The 26,574-nt window shown below is 34.7% G+C and overlaps 1 protein-coding gene across 2 annotated transcripts in view; it reads right to left on the bottom strand.

Moving 5' to 3' along the window:
* LOC149770029 (GATOR2 complex protein WDR59-like) overlaps positions 1–21,570 on the bottom strand; it is a 28,082-nt gene extending 6,512 nt beyond the window's left edge. The window contains exons 1-4 of one of the 2 annotated variants that reach the window (XM_089949503.1): positions 21,421–21,570; positions 13,444–13,573; positions 5,787–5,929; positions 774–887 (exon numbers count right to left, since the gene is read on the bottom strand). In XM_089949503.1, coding sequence (XP_089805629.1) covers positions 774–887; positions 5,787–5,929; positions 13,444–13,529 — 343 coding nt within the window. In that variant the 5' untranslated portion in view covers positions 13,530–13,573; positions 21,421–21,570. Of the gene's footprint in view, positions 1–773; positions 888–5,786; positions 5,930–13,443; positions 15,034–21,420 lie in introns of those variants that run through there. The other variant, XM_089949502.1, reaches the window with a different exon arrangement.
* Between the last annotated feature and the right edge of the window lie 5,004 nt (positions 21,571–26,574).

The raw sequence follows: 26,574 nt of genomic DNA, 5'->3' as shown, positions 1-26,574 counted from the left end.
CACCCGCAGGGTGTTTTTGTAGGGGGTGGGGGGCAATCAGTCATGGCTAGCAGAGTTAGTATAGTAAGCAGTCTGAAACTAAAGCTGATATTTACTAAGCATTTTGAACAGAATCTTGTAACATATTTTCAGCTTCAAATGCATGATTAAACTTTGGTATATTTTTGAATCCGTTTGAAATGGGAATCTGTCTTCAGTTTTAACAAAATGAAATACAAATAACAGATAAATAAAAATGCAACGAAAACAATAATTTTATGTCTTATTCTTGGCTGTAAAATTTAAAGGGCCGTACTTTTTTTTTTATCACTTTGGCAAAAGTAAATCTTTGCAGTATATCGTTTTATGTATGAAAAATAATAGGATGACAGAAACAATATTAAATTTTGTGTACAAAAAAATATGATAAAATTAATTAATTATTATTTTATGGTTTGATGGTGTATGAAAAATTAAAGGGTACAAAAAAATAACATGAAATACGGCAATGCAACTTAAACAGATTGGATGAGTAGCAATAATGGACGGAAATATGGGTTCACAGAACACCAAAAAGTTTTGATTCACCCTGCCTTTCAGTAAGCTTTAACATAAAAACTTAATAAACACTGTAAATGTTTATACCTTAGCCATGCCATGAAAGTCCAAAAAGTGTCTCACTATTATTACAAGATGAAAACACTGAAACATAATTGCAAATTTTAGGACTGTTCCTCTGACCCCAGTAGGACATATCACACACTGAAACATAATTATAAATTTTTGGACTGTACCTCTGACCCCAGTATGGCATATTGCACACTGAAAGGCCAACATTAAACAGTTTTCATTGTCACATCTGGCACCTATGGCATTTCTTCCACAGTATTGGCACACTACTCCGAATTCTGTAAGAAAAAAAGCTGACGGGTTACGAATCTGCAAAAGTCAATCTTCTCTACCAATCTATCCAGCCCTCCTTTTACTTACTTCACTCTCCCCAACCCCATCTCAAAACTTCTGTCAATATTTACATGAACATGTACATGATAAAGCCACAAATCTGGGGGGGGGGATGAAAGCAAAAACACAATCAAACATTTAAATTACTCTTTCAAAGGGGTATGCATTATACAGCTTATGTTTGAAACTAGTTCATGTAATAGGTAATTTTTTTCACCACACACATAAACAGATAATTTTTATATCAGATTAGAGAAGACTGTTTTGAACAAGGCTATAATGATGTACTGAATCACATTAATTAAAGTTTCAGAAATAAAATAAATTAAATTTTCAGTGTTTTAGTGCCATTTCACCACACTGTATTACTGTTGTACCGATTAAAAATTCATTACATTTTATCAATATTCATACCTGTCGCCTTTACAAAAGCCAAGTAAGGAGATTGAATAAAAAAATAGGCAGATTGGGACCTAAAATCTGGAGTTTTTTGCGGCATTTTTAAAGCCTGATTTTCACTAAATATTGTAGATTTTCCACATCGAATACACATGAAATTCTCCACGGATGCGCCATTTCTCCCTTTGACATGCCTACTTTTCTCCCCTGTCTCTGCCTTTTTTGCATATTTTGGTCAGCTATGGTCAAACTGCACAATAGCTAAAGTTAGTCTCAAATAAATAAGCAAGAAAGCTAGTCTGACTGATTGACAGTTAATCTTTATCATTGCAACTATCCTGTGAAAAGGACTAGCCCTCCAACATAATTCAAAGAAACCATGTTCTACAGTGTGTTATGTAAGCACCAGCAATTGATTGGCAAATAAATGATGCCCTATTTTGTTGTAACTAGCAGTGCCTAAACATACAGTCTGAAGCTACCATACATGTGGCAATTATTTTTCCCACATTTTATATCCCACCTTATTTTCTTATTCTCAACTCAAAAGGCATTCAACATTGTTTAATAAATAACATATTTATTTGAATTAGTTTTTAGAGGGAACATAAGCTGCAAGGTATGTTTCTTCACTCCTTCTTTTAATTTAGTTTAACGATGAGAATTAATGTTTGTATTTATGGTACAATAATGCCAGGTGTTCACTTGTACAGTGTAATGCCAAATGTTAAATCATGTAAGTTTCTTTGGTGGGAATGGAAATGCTACAGCATCAGTGATAATTCTTGGGTTTTAAACTAATTGCTGACATTGTTATTGATGTGGTTTAGTTTTGCTGTGGTTTATTATCTAATTTTAGTATTGTTGCAGAGGAATAAAAAATTCATAAATTGATGTGAATAAAGTTTTAATTTAACATTCTATTTACTGGAGAATAAATTCCTTTGTAGTGTGATAATAATTATTTCATTACAACAATATTCACGGGTGATTAAATAGAATATGGCTTCTGTTGATCGAATAAGATATATATTGGTGTAGGGTCTTTTATAGGAGAAATGAATATCAACAGACATAATGTAATAATCAGGAGCTCTCTGCAAAAGTCTGGAGATCATATAAAATTGGGAGGTAGCCATGGAACAACCCCAAAAATGGTGAGGTTTTTACTCCTGGCATGCAAGCTAACAGGTATGAGTGTTCAGTGTTTCAAGTGCCATTTCAGTGCTACTTTAAAATTTATGACATTTTATCAGCGGTATTTTATCACACAGCACTGCTGCTGTACTGAATAAATATAAATTTTATCAGTGTTTTCGTGCCATATCAGCTGCCCTGTAATGTATTACAATTTATTAGTGTTTCAATGTCAATTCATCACCATTTTATCACAGTTTCAGTGTCAGTTCACTGTATCAAACTACTACTGTACTGAATAACTTATTACATTTTATCAGTGTTTTCGTGCCATATCAGCTGCCCTGTAATGTATTACAATTTATTAGTGTTTCAATGTCAATTCATCACCATTTTATCACAGTTTCAGTGTCATGTTCACTGTATCAAACTACTACTGTACTGAATAACTTATTACATTTTATCAGTGTTTTCGTGCCATATCAGCTGCCCTGTAATGTATTACAATTTATTAGTGTTTCAATGTCAATTCATCACCATTTTATCACAGTTTCAGTGTCATGTTCACTGTATCAAACTACTACTGTACTGAATAACTTATTACATTTTATCAGTGTTTTCATGCCATATCAGCTGCCCTGTAATGTATTACAATTTATTAGTGTTTCAATGTCAATTCATCACCATTTTATCACAGTTTCAGTGTCAGTTCACTGTATCAAACTACTACTGTACTGAATAACTTATTACATTTTATCAGTGTTTTCGTGCCATATCAGCTGCCCTGTAATGTATTACAATTTATTAGTGTTTCAATGTCAATTCATCACCATTTTATCACAGTTTCAGTGTCATGTTCACTGTATCAAACTACTACTGTACTGAATAACTTATTACATTTTATCAGTGTTTTCGTGCCATATCAGCTGCCCTGTAATGTATTACAATTTATTAGTGTTTCAATGTCAATTCATCACCATTTTATCACAGTTTCAGTGTCAGTTCACTGTATCAAACTACTACTGTACTGAATAACTTATTACATTTTATCAGTGTTTAAGTGCCATTTCATTGCATTTCTGCTGTTTTATTGAAGAAATTCATTACATTATATCAGTTTTAGTGAAAACAAATTCACTATATTGTACTGTTGTACTTAATAAATTTATAATATTTTATCAGTGTTTCAGTGTCATTTCACTGTACTTGTCTGTTGTCTTATTCAATACATTCAATACTCTTCTGGTGAGGGGGACTCATGCTGATAGGACTTCCTGTATTGGAGGATTTTTAATATGGATGCCATGATTCCCATACTGGATATCAGACTGGCACCATTTCAACCTGACATTATAAGAAGTCTTGTGGAGAAAGCAGCCACAGACATCATTTCTGCTAGCAAAAATAGAAACTGCTGACAACACCAATAATTATTCATGACTGACGAAGAATAAAGTAACTTGTTTAGGGTAAGTATCATGCTGTATTGATTCTTCATTGATATGGGTAGTGATGTGGAAAAAGTACTGATAATGTTCTATCATTTCAACTCTAGTGAAAACCCCATGTCGCTCTGGCTATCTGTTCAGGAGGAGTAACAATAACAAAGAGATTCAAAATGACCATGATGGTGGTCATATTGGTCTTTGTATCAGTACCATTTTCATCTTGGGCCAGCTAGACATTTTAAGAAGTCTTAAGGTGAAAACCCAATGTCAATGCCCAGGAGGAGTAGCGATAAGATTTTTAAAATGGCTGCTGTAAGGGTCATAATGGATGTTTCAGCAAAACCAATTTCATCTGGGACCAGCTAGAAAAGGGAATCGATGTATTGGTCAAGTTTCATCGCAATCCTCAAAAGTAGTTAAGGAGGAGTAGTACTAGCAAACTTGTGTTAATAGATGAATGGATGGATGGTGGATGACAGACAAAAGGTCACCCATAATCTCTTGTGGTCTATAACCAGTACAGCATAAATTACATTTAAAAGGTGTTTTGTTTTCATTTACCAGTCACTACAATTAATTAAGATCATATAGGTTTTATTTTAATTAGCTGACTGGCAATATAAATTCAAGAATCAACTGAATGTTTACTGAACTTTATTCTGTAAGCCAAGCTATTACTGTCAGTCAGCAGTCTTCTTGTTATAAGAACATAGTGTGATTAACAGGCAGAAAAACTAGAACCAGACTGTTACCATTAAGCAAATGGCAAGTAATAGTGCAGACAAGGACCATTATCAGAACCACAAGTGATAGGAATGCCTGGGTACATTGTCACACCTCAATATCGTCTCCTTATGCATGTTATTACACCTTAGTCTTGCCTGCATGTTATTTGGAATTCGGACCCACCTTCATAAAACACCTTAACTTTGAGTAAAAAATTCTGCTCAAAATTTGATTATTGATTATATGTAAATTCTGATAATATAACTGCTTTAAATCTACATTTTGAAACTAGTTATGTGACACTGACCTTAAAATATAACATTAAAGAGGAAAGATTTTTTTATTTGAGTATATGTTCAGGAAAGCTTTATGAAAGCAAGCCAGGTTACCAAGGTCACCAATGAAAGGAATTCTCTGACAAAAATGAAAACATTGAATAGTTACACAGTACACTGACTGGCTATCGTAGGGGGTGCTTAGTAAATGGGTGCTTAGTAAATGTAATTCTCTATTAAGTCTGGCACAAGTTTATATTCTACACATCAGGCCAAACTATTGTTTGAAGGCAAAACTTACTATTTCAAAGTTTGCTGTGAATGAAATAGTGGATGCTAACATTCAGTGAATACAGGAATTATTTATTAAATTTTTCAGGGCAGCAACATTGTATAAAGTGTGAAATTAATGCAAAAAGCACCCCAAAAATATCCGCTGCTATCATGGCAAATATTGGGCCATCAAAGTCTGGTACTGTGGATGGTGGACAACTGGAGTTATTCTGGGGAAACCATTTTTCCTCATTCAATCACAGTGGCCTTGGCCTTTTACCTTAAGACCCCCAAATCAAAAGAATTCTGCCTTACTCCCTGTGCAAGCTTTCTGTGAAGTCTGATAACTACAGATGATGGAGAGCTCAAACTATTGTGGGGGAACCAATTTTCTTCTTTCAGTCATAGAGACACTGATCATTCAGGACATGACACCAAAATCAAAAAGGTCATTCCTTATCCCAAAAGCAAGCCATCCAAAAGGCTTGGTAACTATCCAGTTTGAGACAATGCAACTGATAGATGGATGGACAACATCACAACATAATACCTTATGGTGGGCATATAAAAGAAAAAATTTATTTACCTATCCCACTGTGTGACTCAGGAGGGGTACTGATATGTTTAAGGACCTCTGCAGATTTTGTCAATAGTTTCCAGCAGTACAGGATGTTGGCATAAGTTCTGAGGTACTGCTCATACTGAGCCTGACGGGAGGGATCTAATAACCTGAAGAGAAAAACATAAATATCACCATCATGATATCTTTTTAAAATCTAACTTTCATCTGTTGTGAATATTTTGGAACATCCATGTGCGTAGTTTCCGATTCCATCAAATATTTTGCAGGCATATAATTGAAAATACTGAAAATCATACTGGTTCATGAAAAATGAATACACAAATGATCTTATGTATGTATAGAAAAGAAATTTATGAAATTAATTAAATAATATATTCTACGTACATACAAGGGGGTTCTAATTTGACATAAAGTGGTAAAATTTCAGTGATAAACTGCTATAGTTGTCCATTTCAAGCAAAATGAACCACCCTTCTCAAAACTGCCTTCCCCCCTTGACCTGTCCTGAGTCATGTTATATAATTTTAAATTGTGTTGTTAAAGTACATTACTGTGTGAGCTATTTTCTCTCATAGTGCAACATACATACATAAAACTACTGGGCATATTTTATGTGTGTGTGTGCGTGATTTGGATTTTTAACATAGCTTTAACAACGTTTCAATCATATCGCTAGGATGTCTGCAGTGTGGCAGTTTATAGTGATGTCTAGCACTGGGGCATCATGCCGCAGACATGTAGCATGATGTCCCACCCAGTCACTTTATACTGATACCAAGCCAACCAGTCCTAACACTAACCTCTTAATGCTGAGCTCCAAGTGAGGCAGCTGTTAGTACCATTTTTGTAAGTCTTTGGTATGACTTGGTCGGGGATTGAACCTATGACCTCCTGCATCTGAGGTGGACACTCCAACCACTAGCCCACTGGAGCAGCTGGCATATTTTATTCTGAGTTGGCAAAATGAACAAGTTTTAGATGGTTTGGGATTAGGATGCATTCCAAGATCATATCAAATTTCTATGGCTTAGAAGGAAACAAATGGATACCTGCCAACCTTCCAGACAATAAAGGGTGATCTAGTTAGACTAAAAAAAAGTGTTCTGAGGTCCAAAAGGGAGTAGGGTGTTAGAGTGCACATGATGCAAAAAAAGTGACATCATGCAATTAAGTCATAAACACAAATAAGCCAAATGATAATGACTGAAAAATCAAATCTAAATAAAAACAAAATAAAATAACTGATTTCTTTGAACCATTTTATACATACTCAAATCAAAAGCAAATCTGGGTTAGAAAACCATGTTTCTTCAAGAACAACACTTATCCAATCATATTAATGTTGGAAAAGAATTTCTACTATCTCTTTAATCAAGCAATTACAAAAAGATGACATTTTTGGCCTTTATAGAACATACAGATAAAAGGAAGAAACTCCACATTACCTCCCCTGACCTCCATTGAAAAAACCCTGTATTCTCTCTATAAGGATAAACCACACTCCTAACATGTGACCAGAACAATGCCTTGTCATCCAAGCCATTACACTCATACCAGTTAAGAGAAGAGAAACTAAAGAGTTTTCTTACTGAGGAAAATATTCCAGGTGAATCCAGCAAAGACACTGTACTACACCCATGGAAAAGTTGTGCCAATTTCATCTAGCATGGTGACAGTCTGCATTACCTCTATAACGCAATATCATGCAGATGAAAGCTAAAGGACACTGGCTATGTCTGCAAGCCAACAGTTTGAAATATGTCTTGGATTGAAATGTTCCACTTGAACATGAGGCTTGGAGAGATAGCTCTAATTTCACCAGCTGAAATGTTCATCAGTCATGCCTGTCTCTGGAAATCTGGGGAAATGACAAACAAATTACCTACTTCGGCCATGAAGCAAGGGTTTCGGTGGTTATATCCTCTTTCCCTGGCTACATCAGAAGAGAGAAGCATTGTCAGGCCACATGGCACCTCTCCATCTGCTTTAAGTAGTCTTTGATCTCATGGACCAGGTTTTATATCTCTGTCTCTCTAGACTTATAGCTGGAGAGAGGGGAGATAACTTTTTCATTGCCTGCTGATGGCAACATGTCCTTTGCTTTAAAACCTAGGTGCAAGCACAAAACCATCTGATCTTAACTGGAGATAGTGTGGGTCCACTGAAAGAGCATGCAACTTGCACCCTGCATGCTGAAGTGAAAAGCTATCAGAAAACATGTTTTGTATGATAGCAGCTTCAACATATTATGAAGAAATCTTCAAATTATCTGAAGTAAGCCATGTTATCAGCCATGCATTATTTCTTTTAGTATATAGATAAATCCTTTTCAGGACCAATGTCCACTCTACCATGATGCCTGAATGTGTCTGGTATCATCAAGCAGTCGACTTGAAAATGAACTGGAGTTAAGGATATTTAATTTGTATTTGTTAGTTTTTCTACGATTATGTATAACTGTATTTGGACTTGACCTTATCCAAAATTGAGTTCATGTTGTTCCTGACGAGAAGCAGTGATGTTTTTATTTTGTAAACAAATAATACATAGTTAATAATTATCTAGGAGTTATACATTAAAATATTATTTATTTAAAAAATATTAGGGTTAAATATTAGGATCATTATCTTATTCTGAGTCAAGGACATTATGTTTACCATGTTATTTCAATTTTAGTAACAGATTTTATCTTGTTGACAATTTAGAATTTTCTAGAAATGAACTTTGGACCTACATTATGGCTCTTCTTTTGTGTCTTACTTTTTATATATAATCTTGCTTACTTGAAAAAGTATTTATTTCTTGCTTTAGCAGGTTTAAGCAGAATCATTCTTATTGTTGTGTTCAGTATTTGATTCTGGTGAAGTTATTTATTCAAATTAGTATGTACTGGAAATACAAAGTGCTCTTAAATAATATTCTTGGGCAGAAACATTAGCTTGGAATTATAATGAATTCAAACAAGGACATCTTGGATTTTATTAATGTGATTAATTGGAAGACTGTTGGCACATCATCACACTTCAGGGTACTGGAACATTAGTACATTCAAGACTACAGGCACATCAACACCTTCGGAACTGGATCTAAATTCTAACACCACTGGAATTTAATTAGAACTTTATTCATTAGGATGGGTAATAAAAAGTTTTGGAATATTTTGGGATTTTATTCATATTACTGTAAGTTCTTTTAAAATTTTCACTTTGTATTTTAGAGAAATAAATTTTTGTTAAACTGTTTTTGCTCTTTTCTATTACTTAGTTTAAGACCACAGAGTTGTAATACTGAGGCTAAAATATCTCCTTGGAAAACCAAAAACCCCTCCCAACTGAGTTAAGTTGCATCCACAGACAAGGTTTCTGATTCCAGGACAGGAAAGATGAAGGTTGTCAGTTTGTAATTCCATCTTGTTGTAAAACGTTTTATCATTGGATGACCCCAAAGTGAATAAATCCTTGAAAGATAGATGGATGGACAGAATATTCTGTTTGAAGGGTTGACCCTTCCTCAACAAGGAATTAGTTGGAACACTGAGCCTGCTGGGGATATGTCTGATTTGGACTATTATATTCATTTGTGCACACCACTGCATAAAGTCCTAACTGATCAATCAAACATTGTTATAAATATTATTGTGTAAGTAATATAATTAAACAACCTTACACTGACCTACTAGTTCACAAATGAAATTAAACATGGCAATGTAACCAAGCAAAATGAGTACGAAATAAAAAGCTTTCTCTGACAGATACAGTTCACTGTGGAGAAGCAAGTTTCAGAGTTTGTAGTTTTCTCAAAATCCGGCTTGGATGGTATCACTTCTCATTTTTTGTGGGGAGGTCCCTCAGTAATTTGCACGATCAGTGATATTATAGTCTATGCTTTTGTACCCAGTTGTGAGCAAGATGTCAAGGGAAAGGTGTACACTATGTAAGCATCATTTGTATAAAACAATGAAAGATATTTTTTTTTAAAAGGTGATCATTTTCAACTATAAAGGCCTTCATAAAATGACATTTTACTCAATATTTGTTAAACTTTGTTAAGGGATTTCTGAGAAGCCATTTTAAGTTTATGATTTTTACTTTTAGTAATTGGGGGCCCCGAGTGGCAGAGTGGTCTAAAGCGCTCTCCATTACGGATCACTGCCATCTCACCTCTGTCTGCATGGGTTCGAGTCTCGGATTCAGCCAATGTGGGTATGTGAGAAAGCTTGCCAGTAGCTTCTCGTGGTTTGGTGGTTCTTTCTGGGGGTTTTCCCAGGTTCTTCCTCCACCATTAATACTGGCCACCATGTATAGCCTATCATGTGCTGAAAAGTGGCGTTAAACCCTACAACAACAACTTTTAGTAACTGTGGTCATATGTTGTGGGGGATATGCCTTTTGTATAAGCCTGAAAGAGTTTTATTAAAGGATGCTTACTATGAATGAAAGTCGATAAAATTACATCAAGATATTTTTTTAGAAGAATTTGTTTAAAGATTTTGTTAGTTTTTGCAATGGTAGCCATGTCTGATGGTATATTAGCACCATCTACACAAACTTTAAAGGCTTTAAGCCATGTTGCTTCTCTCAAATTTGGTTACATTCTTTGGAGCAGTTTTTGAGAATTCATTTAAAGCTAACCCATTTGCTTTGACAGACCTCATCCTATCAATCATTTTCTAAATTCCAATCTGTAATTTTAGCCATCTGCTAGAGTATGGCATACCCATGGTTCATATAGTCCAGAAGAATCTTTGTCTAATGGATTTTTCATAGAGTTTTCAAGAATTTCCAAAAATTTTAAAGAAGGATTTTTATATACAGAAATTAATTTCTTTTAACTGCATAATTAGGAACAAATATAGAAAAACATATAAATAATAAGTAAACCAATACAACAAACAGATACTGCTCCATCTGGTAAGTACCTGTGTCATGAATCATGGATACTGCTCTATCTAGTAAGTACCAGTGTCATGAATCATGAATACTGCTCCATCTGGTAAGTACTCATGTCATGAATCACCTGTTTTATCCCATTTTATTTATTATTTTATGAAAATGTGCCAAAAAAAAACACCCAATAGTTTTTAATTTAAAAATTATATATACATATATTTAATGTTCTGTATTTTCTATGAGAAATTTGAAGTTTGGGGCAAAAGGCAAGGAATTTTTTTAACAAAATTAATCTTTTCAAAGATGAAACAAAAGGTTTCACAATTAAAGAAATTTTCAAGACAACCCCTCAGATTTAAGAATTGTTCAAGGTTGAATTAACCAACAATTAATAATTAATCAACAATGACAGCTGCTCTACCATCAACAGATCTGAAGAAACTTTCAAAGTGATCATGTAGTTATTTCTAGTGTCAATGGTCCTCAAATTATCTGACACCCAAAATTCTATACAAAAAACAGTTTGCACAAATTGACTGATGACAAAAATCATCTTCATATGTATTCCTTCATCTCTGTTCTGACTATCTTATATTTTATTTAGTGTGATCATAAACCCAACTGATTTATTGTATTTGTCAACAGTTCATTGCAACAGCCAACTCAAGGGAGTCACATGTAATGGCCTCACTCTTACTCATTCAGATACTTGAACAGAATGCAGTAGCATTCTCAAGAGATATAGCAGAAAATCCTGATTAAATGAAGACTGAAGTGCCCACCCTTACAACTGTGAATGAGGAATATCAGCTTTAAAAAGTGTGAGTGTTTGATCTGGATTTTTAACATACCTTTGACAATTTTTCAGTCATATCGCTATGATGTCTGCAGTGTGGCAGTTTATAGTGATGTCTAGCACTGGGGCATCATGCCGCAGACACATAGCATGATGTCCCACCCAGTCATATTATTTTGACACTAGCACGACCAGTCCTAACACTAACCTAACCTCTTAATGCTGAGCACCTTGCGAGGCAGCTGTTAGTACCATTTTTATAAGTCTTTGTTATGACTTGGCCGGGTTTGAACCTGCAACCAACCACTAAACCATCAAGTGGTCTAAAAAGTCTGAATCTGAGCATAAAATTTGGAATACTGTGCATTTTTTATTCACCAGTTTTATTTTCAGCATAAAAGCTCACTGATTCAAAGTATTTTTTTTAGTTTTAACATGCTTCCAGTATGTGACATTCTGAAATCCTGAGAGAAAAGACTGCAGGGCTGGTCAAATCTCATAACCCAATGCCCCTGACTACTCCTTTTCGACGTCAGGCAAGTAAAATCTTCCAAGTCGCTAGTCTGGGACAAGTGCTCCTTTCATATTTTAAAAAGGGCCATGCACGCCTGTATTTTCATGCTTAAATTACTTTACCTACCTTTATCTGGCCAGTCATACCCTTGGGGCATACTGAACACTTGTTTACACCCCTTTCACATGTCTACATTTACCTCCTGTGACCAAATTACTAACAAATAAAAAATGTTGCACAAAACAAAGAAGATATGGTTATTTAGCCGTATTTTAAGCCGACTTTACTCAAACAAGATCCTCACCAATGGCTCACTCTGATTTGAATCCTGCAAGATTAATTAAATTAATAAAAGGATTTTGCACAACAAGATATTCTTTATGAACTGACTAAATGACAGCAATGATTCTCTAACTTTTATTTGATTATACAGAGGATTAACTTCCATGTGCAAATATTTAAATAATGAAAACAAAAACGCTAATGAGACATCTCTGTTCATATATAAATGACAAAACATATGTTATATTCACTTTAAAAGTAGTTGTCAGGCAAGATATTATTTGTTCCATGGATAAAATGAGTTTGCTAAATTATTTTTGCAAGGATGGTAATAGGGAGGATTCAGAGAAGGAAAATTCATGTGAAAGTAGAGAAATAAAATTTAAGATTGCAAATGAGTATTAGGTAACTATTTCTCCTAAGAGAAATAAGCCAGAATCTGTGGCGGCAAAAAATGTCAAACAGGACATAATGAAAAGACAAATTTTCAACTGCATTAGGTTGATTGCTATCCTTGGCATGAATTTATTGACTTAGAAGGTAAGATGTTTTATGGTTATTGTAAACAATATCCCAAACTGGCCATGGGTTGGAAATTCAGTGAGTGTATTTGACAGTGGCTTGTTGCACTTTCTCATGCAAAGGCAGCTTTGGCAAATAAGGGGGGCAAGAACTGCAGCCAACCTTACAAGATTAAATATGTAATGAACAACTGATAAAGACTGAACATCTGTCTTGAACACAATACCAACCATGTAAAATTATATATATAATTAATACATGTAACATGTCTACCCCAGTAATAAATTTCATTAAATCGGAGTGAAGATGCTGAGCTCTGAGTGAGTTTCTGTCTATATATTTCAGATGACATTATATACAGTGACCCACTTCTTTTCCATAAGAACAATTGTACCCTATTTCAGATCTGGCATTTTCATTGCTCCTTACAGTTCAATTTATACAAAACACATGACTGAAAATACAGGAATCTTGTAGAGTACCTGAACAGTCCATGGTCCCAAAACTCTATACTGTCACTTAAGTATGAGAAAAGGTCATTGTGACCAACTCTTTACAAGGATGAGTTGTACTTTTCAAGATGAATGCATATATGAAGTATCACAGTAAAATTTTAAAGTATCAAAATAAAATAAATAAAGCATAAATTGACCATGCCTGCAATTGTTTTCATGCTGTTGTTTTTCATTCTGAATAGCTTTTTCTTTTGGGTCACCATCTTCTGCAAACCTGTAGTCATCCATTGAGAAATCTGACCAGCTGTTGGATCGTTTTACTTTTTGAATAGCTGGAAAAATATAGATAGATAATTCTGAGTATTACAAAACTTCAAGGATATGAAGAAACTTTGTTATATTGTATTCAACCTTTGTGCAGAATACTCCCAAATGCAAACATAGTAAACCCATATTTACTACTATACATTGTACTGGCAGATCTGGGTCCACAGTAAACCCACATCTGCTACTGTACAATATAATGGTAGATATGGGTCCTCAGTAAACCCATATTTGATGCTGTATAATGTACCAGTATATCTGAGTCCTCAGTAACCCCTGTCTACTACTGTAGAAGGTACTGGTAGATCTAGGTCCTCAGTAAACCCATATCTGATACTGTATAATATACCATCATATGTGGGTCCACAGTAAACCCATGTCTGCTACTGTAGAATGTACCAGTTGATCTAGGTCCTCAGTAAACCCATGTCTGCTACTGTATAATATAATGTCATATCTGGGTTCTCACTAAAACTATATCTGCTACTGTGCAATGTTCAAGCTGATTTGGGTCCTCAGTAAACCAATATCTGTTAGTGAATTGTGTGTGTGTGTGTGTGTGTGTGTGTGTGTGATTTGGATTTTTAATGTAGCTTTAAAACAAATTCAGTCATACAGCTATGATGTCTGCAGTGTGGCAGTTTATAGTGATGTTTAGCACTGGGGCATCATGACGCAGACATGTAACATGATGTCCCACCCAGTAACAATATCATGACACTAGGCTGACCAGTCCTAACACTAAACTCTTAATGATAAGCGCCAAACGAGACAGCTGTTAAGTACCATTTTTATATGTCTTTCGTTCAACTTGGCAAGGGTTCAAACCCACGACCTTCCACATCCAAGGTGGACACTCTAACCACTATTCTACCGGAGTGGTAAACTGAATTATGTACCAGCAGATCTGGGTTCACAGTAAACACATGTCTCCTACTATATAATGTACTGGCAGATCTGGGTTCATGATTAACCCACATCTGCTAGCAGATCTAGGTCCACAATAAACCCATATCTGTTTACTTTATAACATAACGATAAATCTAGGTCCACAATAAACCCACATCTGCTACTTTATAACATAATGGCATGTCTGGGTCCACAGTAAGCCCACATCTAAAATGTACTGGCAGATCTTTTGTTTACCATAAACCCACATCTGCTACTGTATAACGTACTGGCAGATCTGGGTCCATATCATTTACCTGATGCTATAAGCAACTTCAATTGTGTCGACCTGGTCACACAGCCATCAAGCTCTCTGATCAATAAAAATTGTACTCGTGCTCAAATTTTAGAAATTTTAACTTTATGTAAATTCATTGTAGGGATATCTTAGCATTAATATCTATACGTACAAGCCAAGTTTCAGTAAATATGGTTTCAAATGTTAGAATCCTGGGTCAATGTTCATTTTTTTTGTGCTCAGGCATTTCGGTGGTGATGGGGCCAGATCTGCCAGTGCATTAGATCAGGATCTACAAGCATGTCCTATACACCTGGACCGATGGTCACTAAGCAATCTGAACATTTAAATTGTTCTGAATTTCTTTCTTTGTATTTATTTTATAACTTCATTCTAAGTTTCTAAGTGAGGTTTGAAACATGAAAATTATGTAGGTATCTTAATATTCTCTCTGTATGTATGTATGTGTGTGTGTATATATATATATATATATATATATATATATATATATATATATATATATATATATATATATATATATATATATATATATATATATATATAGATATATTAACACACAGACCATATGCATTAAAATTAACATGGCTTTTTAAAGTGCTGGTATAAAGCAATTTGATATATCAATACTGTTGACATATCAAACTGCAATCTGCCACGGTGCATTAATACACATATATAAATACTGTGTCAACATTAGGTTATATTTCATCAATAGGCTATCGCTTCTATATTCTCTAAATTTGTGATGAATTTTAGCTGATTAATCATTAGCACTGTAATAAAATGATGATAAAAATATCAGTAATCCCCATCTTCTAAAAGAATTAAACAGGGTGCAGAATTCCATTGAAATCCTCTCTCTCTCTCATGCAAATGGAAGATAATATGAAGAGTGAGAGACAAAAAGAAAATGAACTTGCACCAAGTAACCTACAAATACCTGGGGCTTTATAACGGTCAGGTGTAAATGTTCCATGGGATTTTAATAGTGTTCACAATACCAATTATAGAGTTGCAATAGCCTGTCAAGACTTGTATGGTACATTTATTTGTAAGGAAGAATGCACATACTGTAATCTATTTAATGCTTTGTTTCTTTATATTTATTTATTCATGTTTTATAAAACCTATTACTAGTAATATGGGTCTAAAAACCTATTATTTAATATTAAAATATCTGAAGGCTGCTCTACCCTCTCTCTACATTTCTCAATCACTGTTTGGGGTGGAAAGAGAGCAGACTAATTAACCAACAAATAAACGTAGCGATGGGCAGCGAATCAATGCCTTTTTGTACATCTCGCCAACCCTACCATGATCTCTCTCTCTCTCGACCTCCAATGAAAGATACCAGTGAATTCAGCTAAAAAATGAGCATGAAGTATTTTCACCTGTGTCATGCAACAATGTTTCTGGACTTATGAATGATGGAAAAATGCAGTCACATGTATCAATGGAGAGGGAAAAGTTAAAAACGGAGGATAGAAACAATTGTATGGTTGGTAGCAATGTAAATTAAATCATAATAATGACTTATGAGAACTGTAAATACATTTAAATATTTGAATTACCTCTTGCCAGTTCCTCATTCCAATTAGTTTATGTTTCCAACTTTCATTATGCGAGGCAGTATGTGAAAGCTGGTGCATTCACTGTTCAAGTATTTAACCATGTCATGATGCTGTGTTTGTAGTGCTCCACTTTCTTCATTTAAATCATCTTTCTTGTTTAATTCCTACACGTCTTATATTTATTTAATCAAAATGACTGAAATTAGAAGTTCAGAAACTGAAAGAAACCAGTTATCAATTTGAAAAGGACATTGTGATTATTTCTGAAAGGTCAAAAACTACATTTTGAGTGGGCACACAGCACAGTGTTGTACAGAGTTCATTCATTTGGTCAATACACAGTTGCTTGTAGTCAACCTTAACTGTGTTGGAAATGCAAGTATGTGTATTTCTATGTGACATAAAAAAAATATACGTATAGTATATATGCTGTATCTTTGATATACCATGAGATGTATAAATCTTTCATTAAAAGAGAACTTGGCAAGCCTCATTTCCTTTAATGAAATATTAATGAAACATTTATACATCTTGTGGTATATCAAGGATACAACATACATACTATATATGTCAAATTTCAAAGGTCTCTACCAACTCCAAGTTTGTTTTGGAATTTTGGACTTTTAACAGATTTTATTAGTGCTTAAAATTTTTACTATAGAGCCTGGATCAGCAGTCAGAAAACAGTTGGAGTACAAAAATTTATCTCTGATTTTAAATTCCACAGTGAAATTTGACATGGATATGAAAGTTAAGATCATGCTGCAATTTTTGTAAATTAAACTTCAGTTGGAAGAAAGTTCTAGAAGATCAAAATGTTTGAAATCTCAGCAGGAGTTAAATTTTTTTGCTCAGACATTTTCTTGAATACAAGGTTCAGTCCTGTAGTCATGAAACATCTGACAACAAAAATTTAACTCCTGCTCATGAAACATCTGATCACAAAAATGTAACTCCTGCTCATGAAACATATGATCACAGAAATTTAACTCCATCTGATCATGAAAATTTAATTCCTGCTCATGAAACATCGGATCCCAAAAATTTAACTCCTGCTCATGAAACATCTGATCAAAAAAATTTTACTCCTGCTCATGAAACATATGATGACAGAAATTTAACTCCATCTGATCATGAAAATTTAATTCCTGCTCATGAAACATCGGATCATGAAAATTTCACTTCTGCTCATGAAACATCTGATCAAAAAAATTTAACTCCTGCTCATGAAACATATGATCACAGAAATTTAACTCCATCTGATCATGAAAATTTAATTCCTGCTCATGAAACATCGGATCATGAAAATTTCACTTCTGCTCATCATTTCAAACTTTTCTATCTTATTTATCTTTTCCCTAGTATGTGTGACTTGGATTCTTAATGCAGCTTTAACAATTTTTCAGTCATATCACTACGATGTCTGCAGTATGACACTTTATAGTGATGTCTAGCACTGGGGCATCATGCCGCAGACATGTAGCATGATGTCCCACCCAGTCACATTATCCTGACACCAGGCTGACATATCCTAAAACTAACCTCTTGATGCTGAGTGCCAAGCAAGGCAGTTGTTAGTACCATTTTTGTAAGTCTTTGGTATGGCTCAGCCAGGGATCGAACCCATGACCCTCCGCATACGAGGTGGACGCTCTAACCACTAGGCCACTGAAGCGGTCTCACATAACTTTTCCCTAGCTAGGTTAGAATCGAGAAAGCTGGTGATTATCCTGACTTGTCTGTATTTTTAGTGTCAGGAAAATTTAGATATTTAAAGATTCTAAGTTTGATTGCTTAGCCTAAGTCTGTGAGTATGAGGCCTCTATAAAGTTAAACTGAAATCTGTCAGTTATAGTTAATCAAATGATAGATTATTTCATAAACTGAACAGTATTTCATTATATATTACCCAGGACAAACCATCACTATTTAAGCCTGATAAACAATTTCCATTGTACAATTTTTCTTTTATATTTAAATTTATTTTAAAATATTTGACTTAACTATGGTTGAGGGTCATGGTTAAGGTTAGGTAGACAGTAATTTCCACAAGCAAAGAATTTGTGTAAATTATGCAAGGAAAGGAAATTAGCAAAAGCAGTAATAAAGAATACAGTTTAAGTATGCAGTAGATTATTCAAATATTTTTTGTTGTTGTTAATATGGATGATCAACAAAATTTTGCACAAAAAAGAATGACACTCAAATACATTCATTATGGTTACTATGATTATACAATTCAAATTATGACTTGCATAATTACAGAATGAGTTGCTAATGCAAATGACAACTAAATAAAGTATACTTCAATATAAAAGAAACATATTCCAAAACCATTATTTTAAAATTAGGCAATTTTAAAGTGAATTAAATATGATATTTTGGGAATAGAAAAATCATTAAAATTGAAATCAAAATATTATATCATACTGTATAAAAAGCAGTACAATACAGTGTGACCCCACTATAACATGCTCCATTATAACACAAATACGGATATAACATGGTCGTGGTGTGGCTCCCAAAATTTCATATACATGTATTTTTCTTGTACATGAAAAAAATTCTTTCTTAAAAGTATGAAAAAACAAAAAGTTTATTATCATTTGGGGAAAAGATCGCATATGAATAATAACAGACAATCAAGGCGTGGCTCCTGAAATTTTATATGTATTTGTCTTGCACACGAAAATATAGCATTTTTCTTCTTAAAAGTATGAAAAATAACGTGTAAAAAGTTTATTCCGGGATTGTGTAGGGCTTCACCAATGTCACAAACTTGGATTTATTTTCCTTTATAGTGGCAAAATATGGTAATTATTTTTATTGGCGACATTATTGGCTGTTTAAACTTGTATACAACCATTGGTTTATAGTGGAGAAATTCAGAGGCCCCATGAAAGGAAGCCGGAAACGTTATACAAAATGCATTGAAATTTATCTATTATTACATAAACAAATTATTTGTCCATATTTACAAACAGTCTAAACAGTGCATTGTTATATCATAATCCGCTTATCTTGACATCTAGCATGAGTACTGTATGTTGTGAGATATCCGCTTTTTTTGTTGTTGACATTTCCAGTAACGGATATCAACGGATGAGGCATTATCTCGTAATCTATCTTTCATTGGATTTTTGGCCGCTTGCCAGTAATTAATATATTTACACAGACTGACATTTGTATGTGGATGGGAAATAAAATTTGTCTTCTTTTCACGTAGAATTAAATCCTTCACAACAGTCACATTTTCTGTAATAATCCCTGCCATCAGACCAGAACACCTGCATCTCTATAGTTCACTGACCCTTTGTTAAATTTCTGATGCATGCGTGGAAAGCAGCATCACTCCGCTACCACCAGTGTTGGTCTGTTCAATAGGCAGTGAGGAGCAGTGAGGAACAGTAACTAGAATAGAACAAATGATGGCCAATTCCTTTTTTATAAAATGTTACCTCTGAAGCACCGATTGTTATGAAAACATACTAAGCAAATGGAAAAAAGATCAGTCTCAATCATGCAATATAATTATCTGATGTTGCCGCCATTATAAGAAATGGGCATTTGCTTGGTTCTCCAAAGCTGTCCTTTAGTGGTAACTTCAATAACGTATGCATCCTTCATTAAAGAAAGCCAACTACAATCTTCAATAAAAACAAAGAAACTTTCTTCAGAGGAAGTAAGTACCAAACTTAAATAAAAGCAATGGAATCTGTTGTATTTTTGCATTTCCAATGTGACTGGAAAACATTAACTATGCCTTGAAAGTTTCCATTTTCCAGAGAAAAGTTTATGCTTACGAACACTACCAATGGTAATGGTGCCTTAAAATGCAAACTAACTTTTACCGACTTAGGACGTACTGAAAAGTAAATTTGCTTCGTCATCCGTTACATGACTGTGCTATGTTTTTCCACTAAATTCAGACATATATGACCTATGACAAAATTATTGAATATTTTAAATCTGTGTGATTGCATATTTTCAATGGAATCACTTGTATTGTGGATTCAATGTATGTGATTAGATTCGCGGGTGAGTACACAATGTTGATTCATGCTATACATTAGACATGTATATATAAACAGTATACACGTACTATGTACCAATGTGTTGTTCTCTAAATATAGTAAAATATTATATATGCCTTTTCTGTTTTCACTACAAGTGTACTGCTCATTTAATATGCATCGATGTAAGATGATAACTGTGCTAACGAAGCATGTATTTTACCGCCCAAATTTATTACCTACCTGCCCCCCAATTTTTGGGGTTACATGCATCATTTTCTTCAGCTAACTGACCTGGTTGCTTATAACATGTTCGGGTTTTATGGCTCCCAACTACTGTGTTATAGCGGGGTCACACTGTATATTAATTACTACTTATTTGAGTTTGCATGAAAACATTGACATGCATTTAGTTTGTACATTTGTGATATTGTTTTAAAGGCACATCAGCACAATAATAACATGCATTTAATACTGAACATTTCTGAGTGTGATTAAAGAAAAAGTTGTTTTCTAGGACAGCACTGATGAAAGTGGTCTTTCTAGCCTGTTTTAGGTGACTGCTACAACCTGTTCCCTACTTTCTCTGGAGTGCTGCAACCTGTGCCCTACCCTCTTAAGAGTGCTGCAACCTGTGCCCTACCCTCTCTGAAGTGTTTCAGCCTGTGCCCACCCCTCTCAAGAGTGCTGCAACCTGTGCCCTACCCTCTCTGAAGTGCTTCAACCTGTGCCCACCCCTCTCAAGAGTGCTGCAACCTGTGCCCTACCCTCTCTGAAGTGCTTCAACCTGTGCCCACCCCTCTCAAGAGTGCTACAACCTGTGCCCTATCCACTCAAGAGTGCTGCAGCCTGTGCCCTACCCTCTCAAGAGTGCTGCAACCTGCACCCACCCCTTTCAAGAGTGCTGCAACCTGTGCCCTATCCTCTCAAGAGGTTTAAAATATGACATAGCAAAATTTAACATGTGCAATTTTCAGCATCAACTTGACAACATTTAACTCTAATTTTCACCTGCAGTGCAAGAATATCAAAAACACATTGGTGCAAGACAATACTGCACTTACAATATTCTACCAGGCAACCATCACTCTGCCCTGGCAAGTAGTCTGGAGACAATGCTGGATGATAAAGATCAGGACAATGATAATGATGATGACTATAAATGATGAAGATAACAATGCTAAGATGAAGCTGATAACAATGAAAAATTTATGTATAAAATGACATTAAAATAATTGCTTTTGGATAAATTACACCCAAAGTGTATCCTGACAATGAAAGGATGAATTATTTTTCATGCACACAATACAACTACTTTATAGCTTCTCAAATAAATGATAAAATTCTATGAACAGATTGAATTTGTGTTAAACTGCAAAATAACATCTTCAAAGTCCTTCATGCATAAGAAAATTCACTAGAGAAGGATAAATAATTAGACTTACCTAGAAATGAATAATGTCCCAAAAATACAAACACCTCTTCCATTGCAAAATTTTAAATTTACAGAAAAAAGGCCTCTGACCAATTAGAAAATGTGTGAAAATGACTTATATGTGCTCTCATTTTATGTAGAAAGAAAAACCTTCTTGGTTAATTATTTACAATTTTCATTACAAACCTATAAAGATAATGGCAGAGCAAAATAAATAAAATTCCTGAGGAAAAAGGTTTTGTAAAAAATATAATTCTATTCACCACATATGTAAATGACTTCCTTAAGCTTATGCCATTGAATGTCTAATAACAGACCATAAACAACATGCACATGAACAAGACCAATGAAACTGAAGAACACATACCAATCTCAATGAACATTGGCATGCTTGGGTAAGACATGACTTTTAATAGGCTAACCAAAGACAACCCTGAAAATGATTACATGCATTTGCTGTGTTGATCAATATGATTATACTGTGCAAGATTATTAAGACATGTATTGGATAATAACACAATACAGTGTATTAATGTGATGAATCAGATGGTTTGCAAGAAAACCCCAGCTATTCAGACTTTTGGGCCAACTTTTTTTCAGCCCTGTTCTTACGAGAAAGCAGAAGCTCACATGATATCTCTGCTTCTGTGATATGATTCAACAATTTAAGCAATGTTAAGAACACATTCGAATGTAGGTCACATACATCCAGTTTTGACGCACCACACTTTCTCATCTCAATATGCACCTATTTTGTAACAATAAGTGAGAAAGGAAAAAATACTGGAGTTCAAATACCTATTTATTATATAAAACTGAAATGGAAGTAGGTTACAATAACCCAAGTAGGTTACAATAACCCAGATGAGTTATACCACACGTTTTCATCCAAAGATACACCCACAATTTAAATTTGGTCTCAATGGGTGTATTTAAATAATAATTACAGCCAAGATATTTCCTACATGGGTGTTAAGACTAGAACTGTTAGCAGTTATTTCCTACACAGGTGTTAAGAATATATCTGTTAGCAATTATTTCCTACACAGGAGTTAAGACTAGAGCTGGAACAGTTATTTCCCAAATGGGTGTTAAGACTAGCATTATTTGTAATTATTTCCTGCATATGTATTAAGACTAGAGCTCCTAGTGCTTATTTCCTATACAGGTGTTCAGACTAGATCTGTTAGCAATGGGTGCTTCATAAAAAGCCCTTCTCACTAGTATTTGCTCCTTTAACAGTTATATGTGTTGGGAAACCAAGGTCGGCAAGGATGGGCTTCTCCTTTAATGATAACATGGACTGATAGATAGCCAACTATCTTCAAGGATTCTTAAAAAGAAGCAACATCCCAAGTAAAGATATAAAGTTGTCAAATGGAATCAACAGGACAGAACATGTAAAAGAAACATCTAGGTCAGGGGAAAAAATCCAGGTCTATGAAACAATGTTCATAAGAAACTGCATCTAAATATCTTGAAAAGCTATTACAAGCAATATCCCATGCAAAGATATGACACTGATTAACTCTGTTCAAAATGTCCTTACAAAGGTAGCACTAGCCAATTTTGTATGATTGTCCATGGGTCAAATATCTCATACATTACCTCCATGCACTTCTCTTAATATTTCCTGCTGTATCAATCTTCAATTCACAAGGTGATGATACAAGTGCAAAAACATATCTGAATCACACGTCTGAGGGATTCTCATGAGTTGCAATGTGTGTGTGTGTCTGTTTCTGTGTGTGTCTGTGTGTGTCAGTCTCTAAAGGTAGTAATCACAGATTCTCTAAAAAGTGTGCAAGACACATTCAAATGATAATGTTAATGTATATACATTGGAGAAAATGGAGGAGGGGAAAATGTGATAGAAATTTCTATACTGATCCTTGACCTTGAAGATATGACCTTCTAGATGGTATATGACCCACCTTGTGATGATAATGCATAAGCATACCAAAATTCATCTCTTAATTTCAAACAGTTTGAAAGAGTGGAACCAAAGGTGTAATGAATGTAGATGATATGTTTCCTGTTCTTCAAGAAATAAGCAGCAAATATAAAATATCAACAAATGATGATACCTGATTTAAAAAGAATGGCAGTGGTAACATGAGAGGTTCAATAGTGCAAGACTACTTTACATATTCAGCTCTTGGGCAGTTTACCCTACTTTTTGGCATAATGACACTGCAAATGAGATGGTAAATCCTTTCAAATTCTTATTCAAATTGAATAACTACCTCTTTCTTTTGTAAGACACGATTTTTATTCAACAAAACTTTATAGTACCAAAGAAAACTACAGATTACCATATTGGAGTTAATTAATGATGAATGAATGTAACAAACCAAAATCAGAATGTGATAAGAAGATTGATGAGCAGACGTCCTGCACTTTTTAAAAGAAAATCTCTTGATATGCACTACTTGCTTGATAAGTTGAGTCCAGCTGTAAACTGCACAGACCCAGATCTGCTTTCGTTAATGTGCCAGCAGATCTGGCTCTATGCAGTTTCTTAAGATTAATTAGTAGAACAATCAATGCTGAGCTTGATATGCAGGCTCATTATGTGATGGCAGATCAGGGTCTCTATTCTTTGGAGTGGGACTCTACTTACACGCTAGTACAGATGGTAGTTCCAATAAGAAACAATTCTGAAGATGATACTTCCAATGCATTAAGTAAGAAATGATTTTGAAGATGGTACTTCCAATCAGTAAAAAATGATTTTGAAGAATCCAAACAGTTCAAGTTTGAAAAGATATTGTAAATGAAGTGGTTGTATATACAATTTGGCTGAAACGAATTTGCTGAAGTGAAAAAAGTCCAAGTTAGTGTATGGCAATATGAATGCAATACTGAGGTGACACATGGTTTGAAATAAAAGATAATGATCAATACAAACATAATCATAATGAAAAGGAACTTTATTTCAACTACCCTGATTTGAAAACTACCAGTTCCTGGGAAAGTACTAATGAAATTCACTCAGTAATGATGGATTCACATACTGTCGAGTTCAGCAATAGCTTGTCAAGTACTCTATATAATTGCTTATAAATTGAGTCCAACTGCAAATTGCACTGCCCAGATCTACTACCACATAATGTGCCAGCAGATCTGGGTCTGTGCAGTTTGCTAGGAGTAATCAGAAGAATAAACAACATAGACCCTGATCTACAGGTGCATTATGCTATGGCAGATCATGATCTTTTGTTGTTTGCAATTTGACTCAACTTATAAGCAAGTATACGTGGTATACAATCAACAATATATTCTGACATGATGTCATGACTAATGGTCCTATGATATGTCATCCTAATACACTATTAGCGTTAATATGTCTTTTGACCAAGCCTGTCACCTCCTGATCTATTGGAAAAATATTAAGCCTTTACACCTGATGGTAGCAGGAACTGAACATCTGAACTTAATGGTGCATTGAAAGTGCTATACCACTACCTAACCCCCAGTCTTCAAAGCAAAGCCCCAATGAAAAGAAAAGGACAATGAAAGAAAGCTGGGCCTACCTGTCTGGAACATGGCAGTGATATTAGGGTTAGATGGGACCTCTGTGAGAGTGCTCTTGGATAAGTTTTTTTTGCGGCCAGCTGAAATAGGTGCATTTCATGAAAGTGTGATCAAATGTGATGAGAAAAATATGACATGAATTAGGAATTAGCTGCAAAGCAACATGTTTGTATGTTTTCAGAAATGTTGCATTGGGTAAAAAGCAATGCTACAGGAGAATGATGACTTTTTAAGAAGAAAACTGGTTTTGGCAAACATGACTGTCAAATGATGTTTACTAACATGATGAATAAAAGATGGAGGAAGAAAGTAACATTTTAATAACTCAAACATCACTAGAATTACTCACTTAGCTCTTGAGTAAGAACTTTCTAAAACCTGAAACCTTGTGCAACTCAAAACAACCAATAATGATAATAAAACAACAAAAATACAGTAGGCATGCAGCAATTATAATTTTCAAAGCTCTGTTATATTTCCTGCAAAACTGAATAAGTAACCATTTCCCAACCATCCCAACCCCCAAATAAGACATCACTTGAATGTAGTGAATAATGCAACAAGAGTCCTCCAGTGGAAGCATATGGCAAGCTGTTGAGGCCATAACAAGGAAAGGTTTTAAAACCATAAGATTCAATTACACAATTTTGTGGGTGTCAATTATAAGATACGTTTCAATCACATGATATCTGAATGCACATAAATGAACTGACGAGACTTCCATTAAGCAAAGATGAACTACCGGTAGTATGGAAAGCCAACAGCCCGTAACATTAAAACAAGTATGTGAAATGCTTACATGTTATTGCTGTTGGTTGTCCATACATATCAAAATAAGGATTATCCATTCTTAACTGGAATCATGAATATTACATGAATATTTCATGTCAAAATAAAGGATTACTCAGCTTCTAAAAGAAATACCAATATCCTTATCTTAGAAAGACAGGTTAGGGCCACAGTTATTTTTAGTAAATGTTGTTGTTGTTGTTGGGTTTAATGCCATTTTTTCAGCACAAGATAGGCTATACATGGCGGCCAGTATGACTGGTGAAGGAAGAACCCTAAAAAGCCCCAGAAGAACCACCGACCCACGAAAAGCTACTGGCAAGCTTTCTCACATACCCATGTTAGCCAAACCAGAGACTCGAACACATGAAGACAGAGGTGAGATGGGAGTGATCCGGAATGGTGAGCACTTTAGACCACTCGGTCACTCGGGGCTCCTTTTAGTAAATGAAAACAT

This window comes from Sinohyriopsis cumingii, unplaced genomic scaffold (assembly GCF_028554795.1).
Source record: "Sinohyriopsis cumingii isolate HCF-2022 unplaced genomic scaffold, ASM2855479v2 utg002842l, whole genome shotgun sequence".
Classification (NCBI taxonomy): domain Eukaryota; kingdom Metazoa; phylum Mollusca; class Bivalvia; order Unionida; family Unionidae; genus Sinohyriopsis; species Sinohyriopsis cumingii.
This window is presented reverse-complemented; position numbering and strand designations above follow the sequence as displayed.